Source organism: Pogona vitticeps, chromosome 1, assembly GCF_051106095.1.
Source record: "Pogona vitticeps strain Pit_001003342236 chromosome 1, PviZW2.1, whole genome shotgun sequence".
Classification (NCBI taxonomy): Eukaryota; Metazoa; Chordata; class Lepidosauria; order Squamata; family Agamidae; genus Pogona; species Pogona vitticeps.
Genome location: NC_135783.1, coordinates 211,375,184 through 211,399,010, shown reverse-complemented (window position 1 = coordinate 211,399,010; position 23,827 = coordinate 211,375,184). Strand labels below are relative to the sequence as shown.

The following is a 23,827-nucleotide window of genomic DNA, read 5'->3' as shown; positions in this document are numbered from 1 at the left end:
TGCAGCCAGAGATCTAAACCACTGAGCTGTCCAGCAGTTGCCTCTAATAGCGAACATTGTTGTAAAACATTTACGGCATGATCCAGGAAAAATGAAATCATTTAACATTATTTCATTGTTAAGTTATTTCGCTTTTCCTGGATGATGCTTGAAATGTTTTAAAACAATGTTACCCATTATAGTGTGAATTTCTTTCAATGGGGTGGGGGGAACGTAAAAGTGCAGGCTTAATATGTATTGAGTAAAAACTAAGTTCCCTTGATTTCAATAGGATTTTACTGCGTGTACCTATAGAGCAAATATATGGAACCTTTGAACCAGATGATATTGCTTCTGATTCTAGTCAATCCCACTTAGCATGGGTGGAATAAGATATGACAGTTGTAGCCCAAAACATCTGCAAGGCCAAAGATTCTCTGCCCCCGATATATAGGAATGTAGTTTTTAAGCCTGTATTTAGGACTCTCTTTCAAACTGCCGAGACCTACACATGATGAAGGATATGCAAATATACCCCAAAAGGAAATATACCTGAGAAGAGGTTCGTCTTTTATGATGGATTTATGTATCAATAAATCTTTTTCTTTGTGACAGACATCATCAAATATACCTGCCAACAGAGCCATGAGACGTGTCAGTTCTGTTCCATCAAGAGCCCAGTCTCCCTCATATGTGACCACTGCAGGAGTTTCCCCTTCGAGGGGATCACTCAGAACTTCTTTAGGAAGTGGCTACGGCTCACCATCTGTTACTGAGTCACAGTCTCTTAGTTCTAACGTGTTCTCATCTACAACATTGCCTGTCCAACGAGCAGCATCTCCATTTACTACACAGAGACCTGCTTCTCCAGTAGCAGTGCGCCGCATTGGCTCAGTAACATCTAGGCAATCAACCAATCCGAACGGAGGAACTCCCCAGTACCAGCCTTCAGTTAGAGTTGGTTCACCTCTTTCACTGAATGATACACAGACAAGAGTAGCCTCTCCACCCCAACCCCAACCTGGATCTTCATCACCAAAGCGTTCTGGTATGACAGCAGTTCCACAGCATTTAGGAACAACATTACAACGGACACTTCATGACATTGAACAATATGCACAACAGTATGATATCTATGAAAGGATGGTTCCACCCCGTCCAGATAGCCTTACAGGTTAGTAAAAAGGTAAAGACACAATTTAAAATTTTGTGTAAACTCTACCTGGAATGAATTATATAATTGTGTTACTTGCAAAGGGAACTGTAGTACATTATTGATGATATTTCAGGTATTGTGTTGCAGATAATTTGTTGATAATGACATAAGACATTTGTCTCAGGAGCCAACAAGAAACTTATTTGGTTGCGATGGCTTGTGGTGGTGGGGAGTAAATAATTCACCTAATTAGAAATGACTAATCATTCAGATACAGACATAGTTTGTAACTGAACAACTATTGAATATATGGTAGAATTTGCAGTCGTACACAATACAATTGACGTAGATCAGATGAAATCAAAGGAACAAGTCACCCATGATTAATGTAAGTCCTACTGATTTCAGCAGTACTATTTTTTTAATTCAATCCATAGTTACCTCTCTATATCTAGAAAGACATCTTCAATTAATGGGGAGAACTGGGATCTCATGGAGTCTTCTTGCTGATGGAGAAGGACATTATGTGGTTTTTGTTACTATCTTCCATGCTGTTCTGTAGGGTCATCCAACCATTGAGGAGTCACAAGAAGGAGGAATTTCTAACTTTCTCTTTTTTTAACCTCATCCTGGTGCAGGCAGGTTAATAAGGTCATAAACAACAACAACAAAACATCCTGATATGTAGCCATCATTACAGCAGAAGATACATACCTTATTTCTGTTGTATGTATAGTTCTGTACATTTCCCTATCAAATCAGATATAACAGTTGTGTTGCTTATTAAGTTGCCATTTTGGGGACAATCCAGTCAAATCTGAGCACTGCTCGAACAAAGTCAAATATAAATTAAACTGACTGCATTGTACCCATTGTTATTTCCTTTCTCTGTCAAAAAAAAATAGATAGTTACACACTTGGTCATCCATTTAGTATCATCTTATAGTATGTAGACAACTCCATAAACAAACATGGGAATTCATTAAATAGTTTGAAATGTCTTTCCTAACAAGGCTCTTTCAGCCATCTACCTGTCAAACCTGTGATACCCATCTGCATAAATCAGTGCTTACTTATTGCAGCTTTTGTCTAATAGGTTGTATTCTGATACGCCTCTAAGGCAAGATCATGTTTCATATACTTTATTAAGCCTTTACTCAGTTATAGAATTGCAGAGGCCACAGAGTGATATCTGTATTACTATTTGGAGATCTGTCTCTCTGTTTATCTACCTAATTACTGTAGGCATCACACTATGAGTGTCAGTTCTTTCTCTTGCTTTTTTTTTTATCTGAAAGGCTGGATCATCAAAGCCATATTTTTAGTCCTTCTGAATTTATTTTAAAATTTTGTCAGCATGTAGTTTACTGTCATAGAGAATACTCCAAATATTTTATCCCTATTAGGTGCCTTTATTGTCATCTTTTTCTAATGATCAATAATAACTTGTCCATTGAACAAATCCAAATGACCATTAAGCCGTGGATCCATATAACTTCTATCTCAACAAAAGGCAGAAGTGAATAATGTTCATCCCTTATTATAATGCTGCACTTTCAAGCTGGTATTCTAGTATTATTTCTATAGAGAGCAGTTTCAGTGTTAAAAATACACACTTCATTATTGAGGTGGAACTAACACAGGATCATAGTGGATTTACTATTGGATTTGGGGAGCCAAAAGAGCAGCACAAACCTGCATTACTGTTTCAATATATTAAAAAAGGTAAATTGGCAGGTAAGGCAAAATGATGTCACTTTTATTGCACAGACACTGACTTTTTGTGATTCAGGGAAGAAAATCCATTGTTATGTGACTGACATCAGTATAATTTATTTCATGAAAACTGTTACATCAGTTATGCATAGCATCTGCATCGGAGGGCTCCACATAGGATCTGTGAAAAAAGATTAAGGGCGGGAGGGAAGCAAAGGGCTTGAGTGCACTCAATGCTGATTCCTTTGTATACCAATGGTATACACACTTGGTCGTCCATTTAAGGAGGACTGTGGCTATATATAACAGAGTACTTGCATTATTAAATACTGCTTGGTACAACGCTGGTTAAGCTGAATCATCCTTAAAATAATTATTTGGTTAATTCTTAATAATTTACTACTGTAATCAAGGTTCCCTCTAAGCTGGGCACATACGTGTGTGCACGTGCCGCTGTCTTCGCCCTCCGCGCAGTGATCACATTAGGATCTGGTCCCGACGGAACCCAGCACATGGGCAGCAGAGGCACATGCACACACAGGAGCAAAAGTCACACGAGAGAGAGGTGGTGTTTATTTTATAAGTTTTTATTCATTTTCAATAGGGATAGGATTGGGGGTAGGAGGCTGGGGAGCACGGGGAGTGGACATGGCTAGAGGAAGGGTAAAGTTCCAGAGAGCGAGAGGGTTCTTTTACATCCACTTATACAGTTCTACTAGAATAAAAAGATAATAACAATGTTCCAATGTTTCTCATATTATAGCTACGTGTATTATCAAATATTAAATTTCTTTATTTATAATCTAAGACAATATTCAGTTAACACAATTCCAGTTTAAATGATATCTGACAAAGTAGAAAAAAACTTTTCACCGTTTCGTATACCGTATTTTTCCATGTATACGACCCCCCCGATGTATAAAACAACCCCTAATTTTGACCCTTGATGGAGACAGAGGAGCAGTTAATGGGCAACTGCTCCTCCACCTCCTGCTGCTGCTGTTTCTGCTGCCTGCCCGATTACCTCCTCCAGTGTGACTGCTGGGGCTCACTTCAAGCTCACGTCGCTGCCTTATCCCCTGTCCTAAGGAGATCACTGGAGGAGGTGATCCGATGGTGGCGGCAGGAAGAGGCGCCTGAGCATGCATGAGTGCTTATTTGCCTCCGCCACTGGAGGGGACAAGGTGGCGACGTGAGCTAAACCCGTCAGTCCCACTGGAGGTGGTTATTGGGCAGGCAGGGAGGCAGCAGCAAGAGGCGCCCGAGCGCATCTGAATGCTCCTTTGCCTCCGTCTCTGCCTCCTCCTCCTCCTGCTGCCTCAGCCACCGGAGGGTACAAGCGGTGAGCTCTGGAAGAGTCAATTGGGCAGCGGCGGCAGCAAGAGGCACCTAAGCACACGTGCGGCTGCTTCCTTCCATGCATAAAATGACACTCAATTTTTCATCTAATTACTGTATTTTGAGAAAAAGTGTCATTTTATACACAGAAAAATATGGCACTAATCTCCAATAATTTTCTGCTTCCCTACCTGTCCACATGGTTGAAAGTACCCTCCTGTATTTTACATTTCCAACACTTATTTAAAAACATTTCATAAAACATTTCATAAAGCTGTTCTTCATTGTCATACTGTAAGTCTTGAAGGAAGATAGTGTCCAATTTTAATTTCTGTATTTGTTCGTAAATTCTTTTACATTGTTGAGTTGCGTGTAAACTGTTTACATTAACTAAAAACATTCTGAATTATTTCTCTTTTTTTCTCTAATAGATGTTGATCTGTTTTTTTATATGAGTTTCTTGGAGGCTCATTTTATCCATCTTTATTATTTATTTATTTATTTCTTCTCTTTAGATCCTCTTGTTTCCATGGTGGGCTTTCCTTTGGCATTTCCCATTTGTTTCTAGCTGAGATTCTGAACTTCCTTCTGAATTTGGTCTGGATGGTCCACTTGATTGTTCCTCTTCCTGTTTCTCATCTGTCTTTTTCTCTTCTTTCCTACCCAGCCATTTCCCCCTTTTTTTCATAAAGCCTTCTGCCTTCATTGTTGAATTAACAGAATATCTCTGCTACTGGAATTAGAAAGTGACATCTTCAGGTATCAACCACTTATATGTAATTGAGTTTGTTCTCAGGAAATATGTCAACTCTGCATATTGTCTCCTTTTCTGGCTTATTTGCCACAGGATATGTTTCTAAATCTTAATTTCTTTTCCTTTTATAGTGGATCATTTATCTTGCACGTTTCTTACAACTTTTTCTTGAAATACCATTCTTGTGAATTTAACATTAATTTCTCTGGGGAGTTTATTATTCCTGGTGCATGCTGTATTAATTCTTTGTGTTGTATCAATATTTTGCTGTACTTCTGGTCACATCTCCATAAGTGGGGCTAAAAAATTAGTTACCAATTGCACTGTGTCTTCACCTTTTTGTTCTGGAAGATTCTGGAATCTAAGTATGAGGTTGGTCCCTCCATTTGTAACTTTAGCAGGTTGATTTCATCTTGTTTTTTTTTTTCATGTTGTATCACTACCAGCTCTGCATTCATAATCTCCATATTTTGAGGCTTTTTCTATTTTAGCTTTTTCTTGTTTATTTTCTATAATTTGTTGTTTAATATCAGTCATTTGCAACCCTAAATCTTTGATTTGCTCAGATAGCTGAGCCATTCCTCCTTGTATCTGCTGTAATCCAGTGGTTAACATAATTTTGAATGTTCTGTTGCCAAACCTTAAGTGTATTTTGCCCCATAATTTCAAATTTTGTTCTTATGCAGGTGAGCCTCTTGGGGTTTTTAATTTTCCTCCCTTCACTCCCATCTTCCAGATTTTTTAAAGATGCATTTTGAGTCTTTTCTGAGCAGGTTTTGCTGTTGCCTTACTTTTCATTCAAACAACACTGTTTACATAGCCCATCCAAAACATAGATTAGCACTTCTTTCATGATTGGTCCTCCAATCAAGCTGCTACAGGAGGGGGAGTCACCGCCACTGCAGTGCTAAAGGAAACAAAGGTGCCTCCAATCCAGTGATGTTACACAATCTAAGACTCAAGTTCAAAAGTTCTATTTTCTGATGCTAGTTTCCTCTATCAGCATTGTAATTGGGCAGTTTATGATTATACTATCACTCAGGAGTGGGTCTTTACCTTTAATTAAAACAATTCGTTCACCAAATAACATTCTCCTCTCCTCCCTCTTTCTCCTTCTTTTTCTTCTCCTTTTCCCGATCAAGGCTGAGGGATGGGGTGAGGCTCGAGTTGTAGGATCTAATCCACTTTCACTAACTCGCTAAGCCCAGCTTTCGTCGTTGTCATTGTTTTAGGTCCATAAAGGTTTCTTTATATAAAATATGTATCTTTATATAAAACACGCATCAAAAATCAGGGTCAGGATATTTTCCAAAAACCTTCTGTACTCCTCCGCTCTCTGCAAGTGGTATTCACTGCTCCTTGCCCAACATGGCCTCCTCCTTGATCAGTGCACTCAGAAAAGACTTGGGGCGGGAAAAGCAGTTTTCGCCTACTTCTCTCCCCTTTATGTCACCTCTGCTGCTTCAGACACAGCTTTTACTCGCAGACCATCCTTTTGCCTCGAAACTGAGGGGTCCCGGTCAGTTTCAGGAGGTCTCCCGCAACCCGACTGGTCTCACCACGATGAAACCTTGACTCCAGCGGAGCTGAAAGTTAAAGGGTACATTGACTGTAATTGACTTTTGAAAGATGACTTTGTCATGTCATCTTGAAAAGGTAAAAGAAAATTAGTAAATGTAAACTTAGAAGTACATGACTGGAACATACTTGAAGAATGGAATGAAAACAAAATGCATAAAACACTCTTAGGAAAACCTGTCTATGTGTTTAATACAGGTGTCAGTTCTCTTCATTCAAAATACTATAAAGTTCTATTGTTTTATTTAAAATGGGAAATTTGCTATAGTGTACGAGACTGATATTGTCAGTTACTGAGATCCTGTTGCTGTAAGTTAATACAGTGTAAGACTGGTTATGTCATCAATAGCAACAATTATTCAGAAATTAAATGTTTTTGGCATCTGTCCCAAAGGTTCTAAGGCTCCTGTGTGATCACTTTCATCAACAAGAAGACATTGAGGGTTGTGGGACAGGAGGGGGAATTACTGAAAATTCCTGCTATGGGGTGACGTTAGTGGTGGCAGTGATTTTTTGTAATTGAAGACTTCTCATTCCCATCCCACAGTGCCAAGTGGTGTCCCAATTATCAAAGTGATTACAGTGGGGTCTTGACTTGAGAACTTAATCCGTATTGGAAGGCGGTTCTCAAGTCAAAAAGTTCTCAGGTCAAATCTGCATTTCCCATAGGAATGCATTGAAAACCATTTGATCCATATCTGCTCTTTTCCGTCCATAGAAAATAAATGGGAAGCAGCTATTCCGCCTTTGACCACTAGAGGGGGATATTTTGTTTCTTTTTTTCTTAGGTCAAGAAAGGTTCAGGGAAGGCAGGGAAAATACAGTCCAGGCAGTACAGTACCAGGCAGTCTGAAGACTGTCTCCCAATCCACTCTCTAAACGCTGGGAGGAGTGAGGAAGCAGACAGGCACCCTTTTCACTGCCCAACAGTTAACTGAAAGTTCAAATTTTGCACTTTCCCTGCCTCCCACGTGTTTTTTTTTTCAGTTCTTAACTCAAATCTAAGTATGTAAGTCAAGTCAATATTTTCCTATGAGAGTGGTTCTTAAGTCAAAATGTTCTTAACTCAAGCCGTTCTTAAGTCAAGACCCCACTGTATGCAGGAGCATCAGGACCTTTGGGAGAGTAATCAGAAAGGGATAATTTCAGAAAAATCACAACCGCTGCTGATGTAATCAGCATTACTTGTGTACCTTACAACAACAGGATTTCAACCAATGAAAAACCTTATGTTAATAAGAAAATAATATGAACATATTTTAATAGTTTTGTTGTTTTCAGTTAAGTAGTAGCGCAGACAAGATTGAGTGATGTTTTGTCAATGGAATTACTCACCAAAAGGAATGAAATATTGCAGTGCAAAGGAACATCAATCCCTCAGCATTCATCAGATGAAAATTTTGAGCTTCAGCTACGTCAAGTATTACCTATTCCTGACATACTATATTTTTCCGTGTATAAGATGATACTTTTGTCCAAAATCTTTAGATCAAAAATTGAGTGTTGTCTTATACACAGAGGTAAGCTGAGGAGAGAACAAAATGGCCCATACCTTGCCTCTGCAAACAGGCTTCCTTCAAGCACGAGGCTTAGCTGCCTCCAATCACGAGACTTTAGCTTCCTATAGTCTGGAGACTTAGTTTCCTCTAATCACGAGCCTTATGTAACTGACATAAACTGATGCTGATCAAACCAACACACCTTGTTGGAGGTGGAGCATGTAGGCAGTGCTCAGCCACAACAGGGACTCGTAATGTTTGAATGTTCTGAGCCTAAAGCCTCAATAAAGTTAAAGTGTGATGCATAATATGACAGTACTGGTATGTAAATGTTACCTAATTACTAAATAAAAATGTGTTCTGGTTTATGTTTAAAAATACTGATTTCTTAATTTGAGGCTAGAAAAGTTGGGGGGACTTATACATGGAAAAATGTACAATTTTTGACATTTACTAAAGATATATAGTATGCTATGACCAAAAGAGCTCCACTGTACATATGCAGCTTCCTCTCCCTAAAAGATCATGTCAATTGAGGTACTGTATCCTCTTCGCCATCAAGGGAATGCATAGTAACTAATTTCATTCAAATAAATCGTGAAAGTATGATATACAAGAAATACCTCTTGGTATCTGAGCATAATCAGATTGACAGGTGGAGTTTTATGGTACATTCACCACACTGAGTCTTCAACATACAGAATGCACTTTGCATTAGATTTTGTCCTGTAATAATATTCAATGATCAAACAAACTAGTAAGGTGCGCGTATTTGCTAGTCCATGTCAGTCTGTCTTTCCCATCTGAATTTGAGCCACTTTATATTTGAATTTCACTGGTTCACTGAAAAGGAAATTTATCATTGCAGTGTTCAGAGGAAAATCCACAAAACAAAAATAGCAATGTAAAACAAGCCAATGATTTTGTTAAGTTACTTCAGAGTAGTCGTACATGACTCTTTTCTTTGTTCCTCCTCCCTGTCTTCCCAAATGTTCTATCTTATCAGGCAGAGTAACTCCCACAACCCTCAAAACATCTTCATTGTTATCTCAGTTGAGATAGTTTCATGCTTATCTCTCCATCTTTCTCTGATTACTGAGAAGAGAACTTCATTATACATGTTTGTCTTACTTGATTTGAAGGTCCCACTGACTTGAATAGGCTGGGCTACTTAATTCCTGACTTTGTTTTTAAAAACATAGTAGAACCATTCTTACTGAAATATATTTTTGTCACAATCCCCACGTGGTCCCTGTTTTTTTTTCACCAAAGAGCTCATGCTACGTGCCCCTCAGCTGCCACCAGTTGATTATCCATCAACAATACTTATTATTATTAATCGAGATCCAGGCCATGTGTCACTTTAAAAAAACCAAATAGGAATTGTCTATTGATACAGGTGCTGACAGAACAAGCAATGTTGTTAATTTTATCCACTCTCAAGCACCACTCTCCTGCCCATACAGTACTCCTAAACTCTCTATCTCAAAACCCTATCTAAACTCCTCCTCCTGCTTCTGAGTCCCTTATATCTCATGACTCCACCCCTCCAGCATTCCCATTGGTCTCTCTAAAGAGCATATGAATATTCATGACCTGGGTGGGCACCACATTTCTATTTATTCACAAACCTACGTATATAGCTATTCTCTACTTTTTGGCTTCTTTTTTCTAAATGTTCGTAAAGGATTAAATAGACTTAATGTTTAACAATGGGAAAGCTTGTTTCCTAATATAATTCTCATATATTCTTTTAAAACACTAAAAATGAAAGCAGTCAAATCAGCAGGTGCATTCTTGCCATGAATAGATATTCTGGCTTTACTACCTGCTTGTTAGAATAGTATGAACATCTACAGCACAGTGGTTAAACTTCTGTACTGCAGCTAAAACTGTGTTCACGACCTGGAGTTCAGCCCCAGGTAGCTGGTTCAAGGTTCACTCAGCCATCTGTCCTTCTGAGGTTGGTAAATTGAGTACCCAGCTCACGGGGGGACACATTCAGTTCCTTCTGTCAGTTACATTTTACCCTAATTGTCTTCCTCGTGGAACTCACGTCCATATGTTCATACAGAACCTTCTGGTAAATACTCCAGTTTTTTTTTCCTGTTAAAGATATTTTTGCTTTCTGAAGGCACCTAGAATGATAATTCACAGTATCCTATTGATAGGTACAGATAGAGGAGATATTAAACCAATGGAATTCACAATTCAAGAAGGGACTCTGGTTCTATTCTAATTGGAATCACCAGTAGAATTTCTTTTCATGCATAACGGAACCTTTTGAGCCTACAATCTGTAATTACAGGAACAGAGGTTGCGAACAGAATCCACCCAATTCCCTCTGCAACGCAAGCTGAAATCCAGTTGCTTAGCATTAGTAATTCACAACTAGAGGACGCCCACTGAATCCGTACAACTTACAGAGGAGGTGACTCACCATATCCCTACTGATTCAGTTAACCTACTCTAGTTACAACTTAATACATTAAGGAATAGGATTTCAGCCACAGAATTCCTCTGAAACCATCAGAAGGAAGCAATGTGCACGTAATAACTTGGCAAGCAGCTAATGGATACAGGCTTTTAAAATGCAGAGAAATATTAGTAACCTTGGAACAGCAGCTCTGAACCATATTTAACCAAGGCAGGGATTCCTTTTTTTGGACAGGTCTGAATAAAATTTATCAGTGGTTTCCACCAAATATGAAGGCAGTATATGCAGTAATATACTGAATATAGCTGCCCAGAGACCTTTGGGTAGTGTGGGTGGCATATATATAAATAAATAAATGACTAAATGACTAAATGACTAAATAAATAAATAAATAAATAAATAAATAAATAAATAAATAAATACATACATACATACATACATACATACATACATACATACATACATACATACATACATACATACATACATACATACATACATACATACATATGGTTGAGCAAAATGGGAGTTTAAAAAGGGTAAAGGTGTTAGTTTTCAACATTGTATAACTGGCAATTTGTATCAAGTTGGTTTGAAATCTGACATAGTTGTAGAACTCAGTAACCACATTATGAATTCTAAGATTTCAGCTTTTTATTTCTGCTTGTTATTAAAGAGGTAATAGTGTGTCTTTTAAATATACAACTCAAGTACTACCCATAAGTACACTTATTATCTATTTTTAAATGATTCCCAAGTGCATTTGAACAGTGAGTTACATGCTTGAGGGTTAACATGCTAAGCAATATCTTTACCATCATATCAATTAATTTTATCTACCCTGTTTCCCCAAAAATAAAACCTAACCTGAAAAGAAGCCCTAGTATGATTTTTCAGGATGCTCGCAATATAAGCCCTACCTCAAAAATAAGTCCCAGTTAAGTGAAACCCTGTCCTCCACCATTGTGCAGCAACCAGAAGAAGATGACATGACTGTAAAATAAAACATCCCCTGAAAGTAAGCCTAATGAGTAAGGGAACACGGTACAGTGGTGCCTCGCTTAACGATGTTAATTGGTTCCCAAAAAATCGCTATGGGAAAACATCGTTAAGCGAAACGCGTTTTCCCATAGAGATGCATTGAAAACCGGTTAATCCGTTCCAGTAGGCACGGATTGCCGCCCTTAAGCAAAAAAAACTATAGGAAACATCATTAAGCAATACAATTTTTCCTCCATTGGAATGCATTGAAGCCTATTCAATGCAATTCAATGGTTTTGCGATGTCCATTTTTGCAAATTTAAGTTTGTCTTAAAAGGTTCAAAAACTGTTTTAAATGCTTGGAATTGTTAGTGCACCTTCTAAAACGGGTGCAAACTTAATTTGGCTTTGATCTGACTTTTCGTTAATTTTTGAAGAAATTTTTTTTCCCCACCAACTTTTGACAGCTGTCAAAATTTGACAGCTCCATGCTTTCCTATGGGGGAGAAAAAATTCACAAAAAATTAACGAAGACTCAGAACGAAGCCAAACTAGGTTTGCACAGGTTTTTCAAGGTGCTCTAACAAATCCAAGCGTTTAAAACAGTTTCTGAGTCTTCGTTAATTTATTGTGAATTTTTTTCTCCCCCATAGGAAACAATGGAGCTGTCAAAAGTTGGGCTCAATGCATTTCAGAGGGGGAGGAAAAAATTCACAAAAAATAACGAAAAGTCAGCAACTGTTTTAAATGGTTGAGTTCGTTAGAGAACCTTCTAAATCGTGTGCAAACTTAGTTTGGCTTTGTTCTGAGTCTTCATTAATTTTTTGTGAATTTTTTTCTCCCCCGTAGGAAACAATGGAGCCCAAGACAGCTCCACCCAAACAATGAAAATATTGTGTTAAAATGGCCAATGACCTTTCAAGACATTTGCCATTTAAAGGCTGTTATGGGCCTATTTTATGCCCATTGTTGTTGTTTAGTCATTAAGTCGTTTCTGACTCTTCGGGACCCCATGGACCAAAGCATGCCAGGCCCTCCTGTCTTCCCCTGCCTCCCGGAGTTTGGTCAAAGTCATGTTGGTAACTTTGATGACACTGTTCAACCATCTCGTCCTATAATAGTGTTTAATAGTGTTTATGCCCATAGGTAAAGGGCATTTAGTCCAGTTATGTCCAACTCTAGGGCGCAGTGCTCATCCCTGTCTCCAAGCCGTAGAGCCAGCATTTATCCGTAGAAGTTTCCGTGGTCACATGGCCAGCGCGACTAGACACAGAATGCCATTACCCTCCCAACCGTGGTGGTGCCTATTTATCTCCTCTCATTTCCATGCTTTTGAACTGCTAGGTTGCCGGAGCTGGGACAAGCGACGGGAGCTCACTCCGTCGTGTGGATTCGATCTTACAGCTGCTGGTCTTCTGATCTTGCAGCACAGAGGCTTCTGCGGTTTAACCCACAGCGCCACCACATCCCTGTTTATGCCCATAATAGTGTTTAAAACAACAAAAACAGGAAATTATTTCCCAGTATATCAGATGTACAGAAGTGTAGGACTAGAAGGAGTCCCAAGGCTCATCAAATCAAGTTGAACAGCTCTTTCAATAAGTTCTTCCTAATATTTAGGCAAAACCTCCTTCCTCACAATTTGAATTCTTTCCTTTGGGTCTTGTCTTCTGGATTTACAATAAACAAACTTGATCCATCTTCCATGTGTCAGCCCTTCAGCTGTTGGAAGACAGCTGTCATATCAGCCGTTAGTCTCTGTTTTTTTCTTCCTGCTGCATCACACTGTTGGTTCATGAGAAGCTTGTGGTCTGCTAAGACTCAGTCTTTTTCATATGTTTCCATATTTGTGCATCCATGCTATTTGGGGCCTACAACAGGTATGAAGTAGCAAAAAAATACATTAAATTTACATTTGTGACTTCTGGGGATGCAGGAGCCAATTTTTATAGACCAGCACACAGGACATATTTGCACTCTTCAACCTCTGAACCCCTTGTCTAATCTTCAGTACTCTAGAATTCTCTTGCATGTTGGAAAAAGCCTCACAATTCACACATTGAAAGGAGTTTTTAAAAAATATAGAGCATGAGGATTAAGAAACCTGTTCTGAAGATGTAGCAAGGGTGGTTTCTCAGTGGCAAAAATCCTGTTGCTTAATGTACTAAATCACACTAGAATAGGCCCATTGAATCAATGGGGATTTTGTGAATCAGCTCCTCCATAAGTTCCATTGATTCAAATGGGCCTACTCTTTACTGCAACTTGCTAAGCTAAAGTAAGTCATAGAGCAGGCTCATTAGAATTGATGAAACTTAAGAGGAGTTGACACATCAAATCCGCATCGATTCAATGAGCCTACTCTAGTGAGATTTACTATGCTAAGCAACAGGGGTTTTGCCATTGAATTCTCTTTTCTAGTATAGCTGCTTCTTTTTTTAACGAAAAAGCCTAAACCTTCCAATTTATTTGCCTTAGAGATGTAACTATTTGAATTTTACAAGGCTTTCAAAAGTAAAAGAGATTTTACGATTTCTTAAATGCTATTAACCTTTACAAAATCTCAATGATTGCCATTATGGTCCATAAACACTTGAGCTAGGGTACTTGTTTGTGTTGCTTCCATAATAACACAAACGTGTGTGCTGTTGTGTAGCAAACTGCACTCAAGATGACTTAACAAAGGTCAACACATCATAAAAACACAAATTACATAGCAGTCAAAGCAAAAAAGGCCAAATAAAAGAGAAGCATAAACGCCACGAATGAAATGTTATACCAGCTGATCCGGAAAAGAAATAAAACCTACTGATAATTACACTAGGGTCGACTTATCTAAAAGGAGAAGATATCATGAGATATCCTTGGAAGAGCTTCTGCAGCAAATGAAAATGCGGGAAACTTTTGCAGATGTGATAACTAGAGAAGGGCTTCCACTAAAGATCGCATTTGCTGGGCAGGTCTGAATGAGAGCAATTGGTCTTTTGAGCCCCCTATTTCTAAGCCATTTAGGGCTCTGTGGATTAAAGCCAGCTTTTTTTGTGTTGTGCTCTGGAAAGGGATCACCTGCCAAACATGAGACAGTGCTCCAAAGAGAAAACGGAATGTTACAAACTATCGCACAGAGACTTTGAAAGACCTGATGCTCTGTCACCTTGAACAATGTGCACTGCTCTGGCTGCCAGCTTTTAACAAAGAATTGTGGAATGGATTTTTAAAAAAAGAGGGAGAAGGAGCACAAAAATCATTAGGGTTATAGATAAGCTACTCTAGAAGGAGAGGATTAAATTGGAATTTTTCACTTTAGATGAAAACCCAAAGATAGGATAACTGAAAGAAGAAAATAAGATCCTAAATCATCTCGAGAAACTGAATAAGAAACCTGGGTGCGCTGTTCAAAAACATGGGAATTAATGGGCATCTAGCGAAAATGTAAGGTTTATGAATCACACTGGAGTATGCGGTCTCACACAGTGAGTCCTGAAACACACTGCAAACACGGGAGAACAACTGGCAAGGAAATCATACAATAATCCTGACTGTCATGTTGAATTGACATAAGTTTTTTGCCCCAGTTTTTTGGGGGAGCTTTCCCTTTGAGTGCAAAAAAAAAGCACCTGAAGAGTCTTTAAGCACGCAGTAGGAAGAAATGAGAGTAGGCATTACACATTAATTCACGGACTCTTTTGCAGGTTACAAGATGCTTGTGATTAAGAGCTAGAAAGTCTGTGTTAAAACAAGTCTCCTCTTGACTAGATATTGCAGCTTCCTTTATCATTTTCTTTTGGAGAATATGGGATTTGTTCTTCCCAAACTAAGTGGCGGAGGAATTGCAAATCATACACTGAGTTAGTCATCCAGTTTGAAGTTCAGTCCCATCACTTTTGTAGTAAATTGGGTTTACTCCACAATTCTGGCAGAGAATTATTTGTTTCATTTCTATGCCACCTTTCATTGGTTGGATGTAGGGTGGCTCACAAATGATTAAAACAAGTTGGAGGTAAACCACAATGAATTACAGGTTAAAAAAGGAATTAAACATATAGCAATAATCAAAAATGGTTGTCCTGGGAAGTCTCTCTGGGTTGGGGATCAGTGGCTCGTCTCAGTCCTAGCTCTAGCCCTTTCTAGAAGACCGCCCTCAGAGAGTGGAGCTTGGGAAGATGATGGACTCTTAATTGTGGAGTTCCATAGGGGTTGATCATCTCCCCATTGCTGTTCAATATCTATATGAGGCCCCTGGAGGAGGTCATCGGGAGTTTTGGAGCTTTGTGTCACCAATATAGCGATGACACCCAGCCCTAACTCTCCTTCCGCCCTTCTGCAGTGGATGCTGTCCTGTCCCTTGGATGCTGTGTTGGGGTGGATGAGGGATAAAAGACTGAGGCTGAACCTGGATAAGACGGAAATCCTGCAGGCGGGTGCCCCTAGTGTCTGCAGTTTGGGGGCCTCTCTTTGGGGGAGCTAATCTTTATGCTAAGGATGAGGTTCACAGTCTGGGCGTACTTTTAGACCCATTGTTGTCAGTGGAGTCCCAGGTAATGTCTGTGATCTGTTCCACCTTTTTCCACCAGAGGAGGATCCCCCCAGCTGTGTCCCTATCTTGGCACCAGGTCCCTCACCATGCTAGTCCATGCACTGGTAGTCTTGAAATTAGACAACTGTAATGCTCTTTATGTGGGGTTGCCCGTGAGGCTGTTACAGAAACTCCAACAGGTCCAGAATATGGCAGCCAAATTAGTGAGTGGAATTAAGAAATACCATCATATCTCCCCTACCGTGGCCACATTGCACTGGCTACTTGTCCTTTCCGTGCCTGCTTCAAGGTGATGCTGCTGTTGTACAAGGCACTAAATGGTTTGGGATCTTGACACCTGTCAGAGCCTCTCCTTCCAGTAAGATCTGTCCAACCTACTCGATCTTCCCAGACTGGGCAGTTGAGAGCACTGACTCCGCGAGAGGCCTGGAAAGAGAAGACCAAAAATTGGGCCTTCTCGGCGCTCACTCCTCACCTCTGGAATAATTTCCTGCCTGAAAATTACCAGGCCCCTTCACTGGAAATTTTCAAATGATTCTTGAAAACATGGTTATTTAATCCTGGAGATACACCATCATAGCACAGAGGCTTTTTCAGTGCTTATATCATCTGTCCTGCTATTTTGACTTTTCAAATTAGTTTTAGTTATTTTGACATTGTATTTTGTATGTGTGGATTAGGATGTTTAATTTTTGGGTTTTGTATAATTATTATGCTTATGTTTCTTAAAGTGTTGTTTGTTTTATCATTTTGTGAACTGCCGAGAGTGGCCTTGGTATCCAGATTGGTGGTATAGAAGATGAATGAATGAACGAATGAATGAATTTTAAAGCTCTATAAACATGCTTCCAGAAATGCTACCAATTGAATGCTGGTTAAGATGTGTAACTGAGTTCACAAAGTTAAATTAGGTACTCTTTCTGAAGGACTTTTCAGAAAACTCTAGTGTTCGGTATTCAGAAGTTTTTTGAGAATATGAAGAATTCTTCTGTGTTCTGTTCCATAACACAGCAGTTACAGGGTTGTACCCAGAGTTAGGACTGGTGGGAACACTGCCTGAATTGAAGTCAGTTTAGTGTCCTGCAGTCAGCAAGAGAAAAAGGAGGTGATGCTCACTGATTCCCTGACACACTCACAGTAGCCCCAAGCACCACTTCCTGTGTTATTCGTTATTCGGGAAAGGTTCCCAGACATCTGGAGGAGGAGCAGGGGGCTTTACAGGAAGGGTGCAACTGGAAAAAATAAAAAAACCTTCTCCCGCATTTTGCCAGTGGAATTGCTCGCCTCGATGAAAAGTTTTCCATGGATCAAAGAAGCCTTTCTATTCTTTAAAGACAAACTCAGTGCATGTTCAAGCGGTAAAAGGGAAAAAACTGAAGAATGCATATGTTCATTCTTTCAACTATGGAGAGATGTCAGCCCTGTATGCCAGTGGTGGTTTGTATCCTCTACTACACAAAATGTAATAGACCACTTCTTTCTACATTTTACATGCCTTTCTTAAAATTTGGTGCACTGGACTGAATTTAATTAAAAGGAAAGAACAAAAATAGAGAAAGAAGCCTCTTACCTCTTAATAGATTTGTTTCAGATTGCAGATAAACATACAGATTATTTTTTACCTTCATATAATTGGTTACTGTGATCAAAACTAGAGATATGCATACACATAAGAGAGAAGGGTGTAGACTGGAGTTAAAGATTTGTAAAACGAAACTAACGATGTAACTGCATATGCCTTGATTGCCACATATTGAATTTTCAGTTTTCATTTTAGGCTTGAGGAGTTCATACGCGAGTCAGCATAGTCAGCTTGGGCAGGAACTGCGTTCGACCGTGTCTCCTGATCTACACATTACCCCCATATATGAAGGTAGAACCTATTATAGTCCAGTATATCACAGTCCAAGTCATGGAACAGCTGATGTACACCAAGGGTCCCAGACAGCATTGTATCGAACTGGGTCAGGTAAGACTGGAACAGACTTTTCTCTCTTCTGTCCCAAGATCTGTGCCCCAGAATCTAAACTAGGACAGGAATTTGGGAATGTATTTTATTGTTGTTCTGTGGTTCATGGAGAATAGAACTGAAATATAATGTATTTTATTGTTGTTCTGTGGTTCATGGAGAATAGAACTGAAATATTTGATAGTGGCATACACTACTGAGTGCTGAGTATTATGGGTAATAAATAGATCAGCTTTCCTGCAGCTAGTACCCTCTGGATCTCTTGGGCAATGGCTCTCTTCTCTAACCAGCATGGTCATTCCCAGAAGGAAGTATGGAAGGTTTCAAATATTCACAGAACCCAACAGGAGAAGGACAGAAAATAATGGTATCTTCTATATGCAGCTGCCTTCAGGAGGAACAAATAGTACCTGTCACTAGAACCAGACTATAATTGCATGTTTCTTTAAAAAAATAATAATAAAAAAACAAAGAAAAAAAAGGAAGGCCACATATTATCCAGCTCTATCTTTTTCACTGGATATTACAGAGCTATTAATGTTTAATGTCTTTGGCTGTGCCAATGGAAAAACCCTTGTTGTATGTATCTTTCACCTTTATGATTGCTCGTATTCAGTTTAAGTAAGTAAAAATCCTTCATTGTTTTGGACCCTAAGATAAGTTAACTTAGAGACTGATTGAAGGAAAATGTCTTCTTCTTTCCCTGCTTCCATGCACTTGCACTTGCACTTTTGAGAAATTTTCAGGGGTAAGCTGAGACTTTGTCCATATGTGAAGTTCATTAAGAATCAGAATTACTATACAGTCCTATGTTTAACAAAGTGTGCTGCTTATATATATAACTGCCCAGGGTGCTTTAAGTATATAAGTAGCAACCTCGGCACACTAAAGCAACACCCTGTGTCTTGCCATAGAGAAGAATCATTGCTCCTGGAGACTTCTAGGAGTGATGATTCCCTTCCTTTTTTCTCTCTCTTTGGTACAAAAAAAGTTTTTTTCCAGAAGAAGGAGCTTGCGGGGGAGTGAAAAAATGTATCTGTGAGACTACACATGATTGGGCACATGATTCCCAGCCTTGGTCTATATATAGACACCCTACGAATATTCCTTAATCTTGATTTTATATACCAGGTGTTGGAAATCTACAAAGATCATCCAGTCAGCGTAGCACTCTTACATACCAAAGAAACAATTATGCTTTGAACACAACAGCTACCTACGCAGAACCCTACAGGTCACTTCACTATCGACTTTCTGAGTCGAGTTACAACAGGATGCAACATGCAGCTCCTGCTGATGATGGTACAACAAGATCACCATCGATAGACAGCATCCAGAAAGATCCCAGGTAAGCACAACTAGCATATTCATGAATTGCTCAGAATTACATTTGTAAAATAATTCTAATGTGGTTGCTAATACATAACACTTCTGGTTGCTTATTAGTGAGATAATGTTTGCTTTAGCTCATTCGATTTTAGTTGAATACTATTAGTGACTAATAGCACAATAGTTAACTCACTGTCTGATAATGATGTGACATACCTACAAATTAAGAAGTTTTGTCGGGAAGGATTTTGGTTAGGAGTCTCGGAAGAAATGTGCCAAATAAAAGTAAATAAATTCACACTTCACTGAATTTTGCTTGCCTTCTGAAGAGAGTTTGCCTGGCGGGATCCAGAATTGCCAGAGGTCATTCACATGCTTCAGCACCAGTTTCCATCAGTTCAAGCCAATGCAGCAGCCTACCTGCAGCACTTATGCTTTGGAGATAACAAAGTAAAAACAGAGGTAAGGGTTTTTGATTGGGGGGAAAAACACAGTGACATATGTTTTAGGACTCTTAGAATGCATCATTTATTATTGAAATTTCCATCAAATTGATAATTATAAACTGTGACCACAAAGCTTTTTAAGCCTATAATGCAAACGCATGAAAACAATATCACTGTTATTCAGGCTTTAGTACAGTAGCCCTGGAAAGCTATTGTGTAATCTAGCAACATATTTCTCACATTTACTATTTTAATCCTGTGCACATTTATTTAGAAAGTCTCACAGACTTTCATGGCACTTTCTTCTATGCAAATATCTCCACATATGGTCACCCTACTGGGACATGTTTTTATTTTCTTATTTTTTTAAAAAAACAGCCTACCAAGACATTCTGTTCTTTGTAACCTTATGAAATTAGTCTTTATGTCTCGCGAACAAGTAAGCCAAAAAGCTCACTGAATATTTATAAAGCTTTTAGAAAAAAAAAACATATGCATCTATGAAATGTGGCGAAGGAGGAGTAACTGGGGAATAATGCTTTATAACTTGGATTTTTCAGAATGTGCTTTTTTTGTATTAATAGCCTTATTTCTGAAAAATTCCTCATTCTGTACACAATTTCTCTTCCAAATTTTCTCAACTCATTCTATACTTTAAGAAAATGTGTGTGTAAAAATAGGAAATGAGGCGGTTGTATTTAAAAAATCAAATCAGAGGTCTCTCTGTGTCCATTTTGCTCTTGTTTTTAGATTAATGAATACTTTAAGAAGAGTTCCTATCCTGACTATATGCATTTGGCAGATATTCATCCCCTAAAAGAAGACTTATTACCGTATTTTTTGCTCCATAAGACGCACCTGACCTTAAGACGCACCTAATTTTTAGAGGAGGAACACAGGGAAAATATATTCTGAACCAAATAGTGTAATAAAATATTTAATAAACTATAACAGAATAATATTTGAACATGTAAAGTGAACAGCAGTCAACAGTGGCATTAATATAGACCATTATCAACCAGTGATAAGATCTATACCACTCTACCTATATTTTACATTTCCTTTCATCCACCTCCTCCCCATGCTTATAGAAATGTCTCAATGACAGATGAGATTGTTGTGCAACTCTGCCCAGCTACAGCTCAAGCCTATATTAAGTTAGAAATGGTTTGTCTGATTTGGCACTGCATTGAGAGGTCCCTTTTAGTTGTGTGGAGGATAAATAGTGCAATTAAACTATTTAACAGCTGGTTTTACTTATTTACTTTAGGTTATGCAAAAGAACAGCAACACAAAGCTTAACCTGATCCCATTCACCAGCAGTAGCACATGCTCAGCATAAGACCAAATCTCCATTTTCTGACATAATTGAATGTTTATAGCATGCAAGGCACAACAGGTTAGGCCACACAAAGCCATGAACAATGTTCTTGATGAGCCAAAAAAAATGAATGCAAACTATAGTAGCTGAAATCAGGAAGCAGGTATTATAATCCAGTTAGAAGTCACGAGGCACAGTTAGTTTCCTTGCTGCAACACCCTTTGGAAATACATTCTCTATTAGATGCCCAGAACTAGTTGAAAAGTTTGCAAGTTGAATCCAAATTTTCCATAGAAATGCATTGAAAATTAATTAATGCATTTTTATGGGGAGGAAAAGGTCAGAAACTTTAAAAAACTTAAAAGAAAGTCACTTACCAGGTACTGTAGACTGAGCCTGGTTCTTCACAGTGCCTTGGTAGACCCCAGAACAGCCAAAAAAGAGCCCCAAACAGCTAAAAGCCAGCAGGCAGCCGGCAGCCATTTTGTGCTCTTCTCCGCTCCTGCTCCTTTCCCCTCTCCCCATCTAACAGCTGATCGGCGCTGCTCTGAACACTTCCTAGGCAGCTTTTAAAGCAAGTATGCAGGTTTCTACACAAGCAGGTTTCAACTCAAACGGAGCACCTTTTCACCCAAGCACTAACCCCAAACAAACAGCTTTTAAACTAAATTTTACATTTTAAAATGACAATACCAGGCAGTCCCAGGTCTCTCTCCCAGCTCTCTAACTACTTGGACTAGCAAGGAAGCAGACAAGCAGCCTCTTCACTAACTGAAAGTCTGAATTTCCCCGCTTTCCCTGCCTTCCCCGCATATTAGGTATGCTAATATCTGTGCACTGGAGGATTGCGGGAGGAACATCCAGCCCCTGGTGGGGGTCCTGTGGGGCACCCCAAAACACTGAAGAGCTCTCTTGGCCTCTTTGAGGACTGGGGCTGTGCAGCCCTGTTCTGATCAGGAGCTGCAGCCAGGGGGTCACCATGCCTTTGGGGGATAGGGCACAGAAAGGGGTTCAGAGGCCATTCCAACTCATACCTGGCAGGGGAGATACCATGATCGTTAAAGTGGTTTTCCTAGGGTGAGGCTCATCTATTGCACTTTGGATGTGCTGACCCCTGTGATTTCCCCAAATATGGGAAAATCAACTGCCTAAGTGGGGGACTGTGTTTGTGGTTTCCCCTGGTTTTTTCTTGAATTACTCTTTCCCCTTTTGTCCTTGGCTGTTTTCACTGCCTGCTGCCATAGGCCTGTTGGCCTTGCTGGTTTTCCAGGTGGGCTCCAGGAAGCAGATCCTAGAAAGCCAGCAGTGCAGAATGGTGAGGTCCAAACAGCAAGCAGTCTCTGGTGCTAATTCAGAGGCCTCCCAGCATGGCAGTGGGGGGCTTCTGGGTGGTGGTGGTTGAACCCCTTTTTTACTGTATTTGTTCCATAAGACGCACATACATTCTCCCCCATTGTTGGGGGGGGAAGTGCGTCTTATGGAGCAAAAAATATGGTACATACTCATTCTTTGCTGTTATATCCACATTTGTTAACTGATACTTAGACTATTTCTGTAATGATAGGGTATAACTTACTGGTTTCTGTGTTGTCCTCTTGAGAGAGGTGTAACTCCACCATATGGGCCTCTGATTAACAGGAAAAAGTCACATACTTTCATGAGTCAAAGGCTTCAACAATTAAATGTAAGAAGTCTATTTTTGACTGATTCATATTACAAAGACAATTCTCTTCAGCTAAAATGATGGAGAAAGATCAATTCAAGATGAAGACATTTGTTGAGGTCCAGGAGTGGAGATAATAAAATAGACAATAGCAAACAGGAACAATATTTTCTTCCAAGCACTGATCAGTATTTATTGCTACATTCAAGTTTCTAATTGGGTTTGAGAGGCATATTCTTGGCCATATAAAGTTTAATGTACAGAAACATCAAAGGTATTGGTGGTTTTACAAAATGAACTAAAAAATTATACTTTTCTATAAGCATAATGCTATTTGTTACAAGAAACAATATACGTTGCGTTTAAATGTGTTCTTGTAGGAATTTGAGAATAAGGGCCTTCTCTGTGGTAGTGTCCAGGCTGTAGAACTCCTGGCTCTAGGAGAACTATCTGACTACATCAAAAGTAGCTACCCAAGTTAAAAGTCTGCATAAACAAAAAGATTGTAAGAGAGGTATGAACATTATTACCTTTTGCTACCTTTTGAAGGATCTTTTAATGTAGTTAAACATTTAACTTGGGTAGCTAACATTTGTTGCTGTGGAATTATTTTATATACTTAGTCATCTTTGTTTGATTTATTCCTTTAGTATACCTGTTGGATTGGTTAACTTGCTGCATTTGTTTATGAGCTGCTTTGAGCACAGGGTGGGCAACATACAGTTCATCGGGTGCTTACTGAGTAGGCTTAATTGGCTCAAATCCAGTAGTAAGTCACAACTAGTATAGGGCGCTCAAATCAATGGTACTTCTGAAGGAGTTGACTCAACAAATTCCCAGTGATTCAGTGGGCCTACTCTAGTTGTGCCTTACTCCTGGATTTCAGCCATCGATTTTACTGCTGAATAAATGAGTCAGTGTTTACAAAAACCTCATTTATTTAGTCAATCTACTCTAGTTGCGACTGACTGGATTCATGCCATCAATTTTGCTATCTACATGTATGAAACTTATTAATGAATGTTTACCAAGCTTAATTTTATTGATGTTTGAATACTGCTTTTCTTGAAACTGTAAGATACTCGTTTTCAGCAAAATGGGGAGGTGTTTTTTTAAATGCGAAA

At 39.1% G+C, this 23,827-nt stretch overlaps 1 protein-coding gene and 1 pseudogene across 13 annotated transcripts in view; both read left to right on the top strand.

Annotated features, from left to right (window-relative positions):
- PKP4 (plakophilin 4) overlaps positions 1-23,827 on the top strand; it is a 163,928-nt gene that overhangs the window by 101,697 nt on the left and 38,404 nt on the right. For 5 of the 13 annotated variants that reach the window (XM_072982738.2, XM_072982760.2, XM_072982730.2 and 2 more), the window contains 4 exons: positions 595-1,153; positions 17,741-17,944; positions 19,076-19,292; positions 19,603-19,735. In XM_072982738.2, coding sequence (XP_072838839.2) covers positions 595-1,153; positions 17,741-17,944; positions 19,076-19,292; positions 19,603-19,735 — 1,113 coding nt within the window. The remainder of the gene's footprint in view (positions 1-594; positions 1,154-17,740; positions 17,945-19,075; positions 19,293-19,602; positions 19,736-23,827) is intronic. The other 8 variants (XM_020801171.3, XM_072982764.2, XM_072982741.2 and 5 more) reach the window with 3 other exon arrangements.
- Positions 22,067-22,221, top strand: LOC140703351 (U1 spliceosomal RNA; annotated as a pseudogene).